General features: G+C 34.6%; 1 protein-coding gene across 1 annotated transcript in view; it reads left to right on the top strand.

The window, feature by feature from the left end:
- LOC105301694 (potassium channel subfamily T member 2) overlaps positions 1–7,324 on the top strand; it is a 211,494-nt gene that overhangs the window by 72,934 nt on the left and 131,236 nt on the right. The window contains exons 5-7 of the mRNA XM_023520107.1: positions 1,136–1,210; positions 2,336–2,419; positions 5,353–5,447. Of these exons, the coding sequence (XP_023375875.1) occupies positions 1,136–1,210; positions 2,336–2,419; positions 5,353–5,447 (254 nt within the window). The remainder of the gene's footprint in view (positions 1–1,135; positions 1,211–2,335; positions 2,420–5,352; positions 5,448–7,324) is intronic.

Raw genomic sequence — 7,324 nt, 5'->3', positions numbered from 1 at the left:
CTAATTCCTATGGGTTAATTTATCCATTATATGCATGCTCATATGAGCCACACAAATAGAATGATCTGGTTTTTTATTGTTCTCAACCTCTTTTCCTGATCTTTATAAAAAACATTGAGGGAGCAAAAACGTGTCTATTAGGAATCATTCGAATGAATTCTCTTAATTTTTGGCAAAGCTCTGTTTGGCCAACACAATTTAACAAGTATTTATTGAGCCTCTTTTTGATGGAGAACTCCAAACTGTGCATTGTTTGTTTGCTTTTTAGTGAGTTTATAATCTAGAAATGGGGATAGACAGGGAAATAAATTATATGGAAAATAATAGATGGCAGAATAACAGGTACTGTTATTCAGTGAGGTGCAAATAAAGGCCTATGGGGTTCACAGAGAGGGGTCGGATCCTGGGGTGACAAGAAAAGATTGATTATGCTCAGTAGTTTGCACAGGGATGCAGGATGACACAGTGAGGGGCCCGTGCTGGGGGTGATGTTCTGATGTCGCCTTCTGGAAATGGTTAACAATTTGTCAACAAGAGGCCCTAACAGATCTCTTAGTCCTGTGCATTTTCATTCTGCATTGGGCCCTGGGGATTACCTAGCCAGTCCAGGTTAATACTGTTGTGTTATGTGGGTTGAGAGGTTAGAATCTAGTCGATGGAAAAAAATGCTTCCTTGATGTTTTCTTAACGTAAAAACAGCGTTAATACCAATGGACACTGTTAGCAAATGGTGTGCATAGGAACTATGTAATATTTAGTTTGTGAATATAGCTATTATAGTAAACACGTTACCACGGTGTCACTTTTTCATTGATTCTGTAGGTTTTGCTCATGTGTTTTCTTTTTACTGGTAACTTTTATTCCATGAGATGTTACACGACAAAACGTGTCATGTGTAATATTCGAGGATTACCGTAACATTTGTTTAATTCTTAAACTCACTACAAAATCGAAAAAAGCATTCTCACATTTAGAAAAATAATCCCTAAAAGTCATCACTACATCTTTAGATAATGATTCAGTATTCTGTTAATACAAGCATCCTTATTGCTGGAGAAATTCTGAGTGCTGTCTTCCCCTCTTTGATGGGATTTGGTATAAATGACTTTTATTTTTATTCATTCTTTCCTGGAAGGGAAACATCTGGGAACAGATTTTACGAATACCCTTCATCTTGGAAATAATCAACGCGGTTCCCTTCATTATCTCGGTAAGTCCTGAGAGAATCTTTAAAAAATATAATTTTGTCACTAGACTTGAGTAAAGTCTTTACATCTAAACACTAGTACATCGCATATTAGTTCAGATAAATGAATTTAGGCTTTGGTTAGAATCGTGACATTAAAAACAAACAGTCAAATCACTCGGATAACTGGATTGTGAAATTAAATGAAGACTAATGAGATTTAGTGCCATAGCAAAATGAAATGCCATTTCAACAAGTGTCAATATTGTCTAAACAGACTAGAAATTGCTCCATTTCTTATGTATATTGTGGAATTAAAAAACAGGTACCACCAAGTATTAATAAAAGTTTCTCACATCGAGAATATATTTATCTCTAGTTTAACTGCAGGATTTATTACGTCCAATTCTCTCTTTAATTAGTAGATTGTGAACAGCCAAACAGCAATTTGCTTCTTCGTCAATGTCCTGTGGAGTGCCAACTCCAAGAAGATGCTGTTCAATCTCGTGTTCCCACAGCAAAATTAGGTTTTAACCTGTATTTGATAGTTATAATAGTGTTTGTGGGAACGATGCTAACACCTTGAGTTTTATTTGGAAAATTATGAAAAAAAAGTAGCTATCTGAAGCTGCTGCTCGCTTCTGCCAATTATGCTGAGTGATTTACCTGGAGGAGCAACTGGATTTAGATTAAACGACTGACGATCATTCCAATTAAACATGGTTCCCCCGTGTCACTTAAAATGTTTGAATCCCAGGAGAGTAAGTGGTGATGTTATAAAAAGCAAAGTCTTCTCTTCTTATTCTCACTTTTCCCCTTTAGTTGTAAGGAAGAAAGAGGCAACGTCTATTATAAACTGTCACACAAAAACGATTTAATGATAGAATTAGCATAGTTATATCTGACAACTAGTGGGAGCTTATTGTTTTTTTTTTTCTGCTTCTACAATAATTTCCCAAAGAATATTTCCCTAAGAATTAGATCATCTATTCCTTGCATTTTATTAATAATATGAGTTTAAAGGATCTGTCACATGCTTTAGATCATCACAGTGTCTAATAACTTATTTTTCTGTTTTACATTTTTTTAAATCTGCTGGATATGATTTCTTGCTTTGAGATAAAAGTTTAGTTTTGACTTGTTTTTCAGATATTCTGGCCATCCTTAAGGAATCTGTTTGTCCCAGTCTTTCTAAACTGTTGGCTTGCCAAACATGCCTTGGAGAATATGATTGTAAGTATAAAAGCACAAAAATATCTTTCAACTTTTCAGTCTTTCTTTCGGTGTTTCCATTAACTGGAGAGAAAATGGCTTGTGGTCTCTCTTTTTCATTCTGTTTTCTCCCATAAAACATAAACTCATACTATAGGAATTTATTAAGTTATAATGAAATATCTAAATGTTTCATTTTTAAACTTCTTTCAAATGAATTTAGTTCCTCAGTAAACAGTTGTATTTAAATGTTTGTAAAAAGGAAACTTTTGGTAAAACTGTCAAATAATTAAAGTGATATGTTGTGTACACGCATAAGCTAATAGACCTTAAGTGACCAATTTGCTTGTATCCTAATCAGAAAGAAAAGTTATAAAATGTCCATATGGCCAAGTCACTGCCTTCGCGAGGCCCTATGAGCTGGGAAGCAAAAATGTCGAGATTTTCTAAATATTATCGAACCGAAGCTCACTGCTCTTTGGACTGGTCCAATGAATGAGTCAATCATCTGAAGACAAATAACCTTTGCAGGCAGTCTGCTGCTGTACAATGGGATCTGTGGTTTTAACGATTCAGGTCACGGTGGCAAACTTAACTGCTGGTAGTCTCGCATTCCGTTAAGAGTCTACGGGGTCTTGGAAGGCCCTGTTTTGTAGCTGGAAGCTCCTCATTTAAGGTCATCTTTTTAGAGTTGGTTGGGTTTGGGTTGTAAGTGGGATGCAGGAGAGACAGAGGGAGGCAAGAAGTAAGAGATGCAGACTTCGGAGTGTGTCGCAGTTGCATTTTGCTCAAGGCTGACCCTGTTTGGAAGGACTGATTTATAACTACGAACAAAATATGTTGATAATAGGCTTCGATCCTTACCAGTGAGCTCTAAGACTGATGTATAATGGGCCCCTTGGCTTGCTCTTTAGTCATTCATTCTACATGTGTTCATCTGAGTCCACCACCTGCCAAGCACTTTAATGGGATAGCCACGTGATTTAACTTCTTTGCTAATTTCTTCATCTTCGAGAGAATAAAAGTGTCAACATAACGGGCTTGTTATAAGAATTAAATGAAATGACATGTACATATATAATGTGTGTATAAATACATGCATAAACATAGTAAAGGCTCAATATTATTAATTTTACCACATTGAAATTAAATTTGTAGAGACAGAACTGTTTTCCTTTTAAATGGTTTTTCAACAGAAATTACGAGAAAAGTTTTGGCCACGAGGTCTATTTGGATAACATTTGAGAGTTCATCACTGGATAAATGTTTCTAAACATTCACGTTAAGGGACCACTGGAGTCTCACGTGGCCAAAGGGTGGGAGGCGGTAGCCCATGGAGGGGCTGGAAAGAACGGTGGGTTGTCTTAACTGTTCAAAAACAAAAATAAAAACTTATTTCACTAACTATAGATTGCCTAAAGTGCTAATGAAAAAAAATGCACCAGAAAAAAAAAATAAACCTCTTTGCTCAATTGTGTTTATTATTCGTTGGAAAAAATTACCTAACCCAGAGAGAAATCATTAGTCGATCACTGAGAAGCAAAGCAGGGCTTTGCAATATTAATTTAGGATTCATTTTCATTATATTTCTGTATTTTACTTCTCCTCTTACTGATGAATGTTTATTAATTTTTCTGTTCATTAACACATCTGTCAAAAGAAAGTAAGGGTTGAGGTAAAATTCTAATCAACTTAATTTTTTGTTTTCATAACGGTTCTGGTTAGGTAATGTGGTGGAAGAAGATAAAATGATGGCTCATTGGTATTTTATATCAGTGACCTGAACTTATTCTATACTGATTTTAAGACTACTGAATGTTTATCATAAAAAAATTTGAGGTGAACCAAAAATGAGAAAGTTAGGAAAATCTATAAGCCTACCACACAGAATACTAATAATAATTTATATTCTTCTAATATTTTCTATGAAAAAACATGCACACATATCATACATTAAATTATATCGTATGTTCAATTTTATAATTTGAATTTTTTGTCATATACTAGTATGTAGTAGACAAGTTCTTATGTCATTAAACATCCTACTACAGATCATTTTTAATGGATGTATCGAAATCTATTACATAGTTTTGATCAATTTATTTAATTATTTTTGTACTGCATAATTTAGTCATTTTAATAATGAACATTTATTATTTCACATAATAAATATAATTTTGTAATAAAAGTGACCATATAAACATAGATTTCCATCTCTAATGATTTTTATGTGGTTAATTTTTAGCAATTGTTATTGAGTAAGTACTTATTAAATGAATGAAAAACACATGAAACATGACATACTTGTTACTTGTGACCTATATTACCATATAACCTTCTAGAAATTTATAATAAATTGCATGAGCAGTATCATATGTGAGTACACATTTTTTGCATCTTAAATTACACTGGGTAACATTATTTTTTATCTTTCGATTGCAAAAAAAAAGTCTATCTATCTTGAATTCAAATTTCTTTTAATATTAATGAACTAGAACTTCAAAAAATTGTTCATTGGCTATTCAATTTTTTTATGATAAATTGTCTGGCATAATTTATTTTTCCAGATTCAGAGAATGAGATTTGATAGTAGTTTGGCCCAGCTATTACTTTTCCCTGAGTTGAATATATTATTTTCTGATCTTTTAAAATTAGAATTTTCCATAAGAGATGGTGCTTCCACAGAAGGCGTTCTGGGGAGTCAGCCTCTATAGATGTTTGTAAAGCGAGTAAACTGAAATTTGGTGCTTTGGTGGTCTTACCATAGTATTATCTTTGTAATATGAATGCTACAATAAGATATACTTTGAACTAGGCAAAACTGGAAATATGCTATATCTATTTAAAATATATGTATTGAGTATGAAATGTAATGCATAGTAATTAATGTAATGAAACTCATGAATATTTAAAATTTATCAAAACTTAAAATATTTTTTTCTGTATTATTTTAGAATGATCTACATAGAGCCATTCAGCGTACACAGTCTGCAATGTTTAATCAAGTTTTGATTTTAATATCTACATTGCTATGCCTTATCTTCACCTGGTAAGATTATGCATATCGGCATTTTTATTATGTTTCATTTAACTGTGGTGTGTCAAAAAACTATATTATAAACCATTTTAATAGTTCGATGAAAATCGATCAATCGTTCACTATAAAATGTAATGGATCACCTACAGAAATAAAAATAAAATGCTTCCTTCAGTCTTAGAAAAAAACGTAAAAGCACAGGTGTCATTTGGCATTGATATTCACTGCCACTATGGCGTGTCCCCAAACGCTGTAAACAACCCAATCACAAGAAAGTGTCCCGTAAGCCCGCTGTCAAAAAAGAATATTTTCCTTCAAACTGCTGACAGAGAGGCGCCCTTACCTTCCTACAGTTTTCAAAGCAGAAACACTGTTGAGAAGAACTGTCAGTGCCCGTCGCTGTCTCCACCTGTGCCTTCTCTCTAGGGTGGCCTAGTGTGCAACCAGGTGTAAAGCAGGGGCAACAGCTTCTGAGGGTGTAAGGCAAGACATATCACTTTGCTCTGTTACAAGAAACAGTTATTTCTACTTTCGACATTGACAATGAAAAAGTAAACCTATGTGAACCGATGCACTGTTCGTATGGATTCATGCAGACCCTTAACTAGAGAAAAAAAAAAAAACGTGAAAATTAGCAAACGAGGTAGGATAATACATGCGTTTTGCAGGAGTCTCAGATCGTATGTGTAATTGCGCTCTGACCTGGATTTGACCTATGGGGACAAATAAAAAGCTAATTATGAAGTACTAAGAAGAAGGCACTTGTACGCTGTCGTAACAGAACGAGATCTAAGCTAGCCGTAGGTATATGTCCGGAAATACAGTCACTGAGTGGAACCCGATGACAAGGAAACGTGCCGAGAAAGGCACAGCTAGGTGATTTGGCCATCGTGGGAACATCACAGGGTGCACCTGCATAAACCTCGTCACTATCAACGTGACAAAGAACCAACCGCGGAAATTGTCCGTTCTCCACTTTTATGTGACTGGCCCCACGGGAGGTTCATTTTCACCTGCGACACTGCGCACACGTGTCAGTCATTCCTTGCCCTGTGGTGTCACTGCTAAGATGTCACTAACAAACATTTTTCAGCCCCATTATAACCTTTTGGGGCCATTGTCATATATGTGTTGTGTCACTGACCAAAACACCACGACAGGGCACATTACTGGATAGATTTAGAAAACTCGGTATGACAATCAGTTTGCATCAGCAGATGCAGTTAATCACTATCGGACGGCTTCAAAATGTTTTCTTGCATACTTTTGTATTAAAAAATAAACATTTTAGGATATTTAATGCCTTTAAATATAAAATATTCCTCTAAAATTGTCATAATGCCATCTTCTAAAATTTTTTTAACCTTTCACAAGTTGCTTTATTGTTCACCTAGTAAATATCTAATGGCATAAATGAAATGCTAACAGTAATGACTTTTGAAGTTACTAAAAATTCTTAATTTTAAGATGATGACCTCATTTGAATAATTTCGTTTTTCTCATTTTACCTAAGAAAAAGTACTTAAAATTTTTATATTCTCATGCACGTGCCAATATTTCAATTGCTGGAAATTTACAAAAACTAAAATGAATGATTTCTAAATATAATGGGAAGTCTTAAAATAGATTTAGAAAAGAGGTAACTGCAATATTAATGCTCAAATGAGGACAAATTATTTTTACATGACAACACTTACTTCCGCACTTCTGTTCCGGAAGCATGCTCATCACAATGAATCAGTCCTCCTGGGCCATTTGCCCTTCCTCTCTGCCTGTGTGCCTGTATCCTCAGTGGTTTTTATTTCCTATGGCAGTGACTAGGCACATTTGCCCACTTTCTTATGTCAAGGAATGCAACGGTGGTAGATAAAGGGTTTTCATGATCTATA

This window comes from Pteropus vampyrus, unplaced genomic scaffold, assembly GCF_000151845.1.
Source record: "Pteropus vampyrus isolate Shadow unplaced genomic scaffold, Pvam_2.0 Scaffold248, whole genome shotgun sequence".
Taxonomy (NCBI): Eukaryota; Metazoa; Chordata; class Mammalia; order Chiroptera; family Pteropodidae; genus Pteropus; species Pteropus vampyrus.
This window is presented reverse-complemented; position numbering and strand designations above follow the sequence as displayed.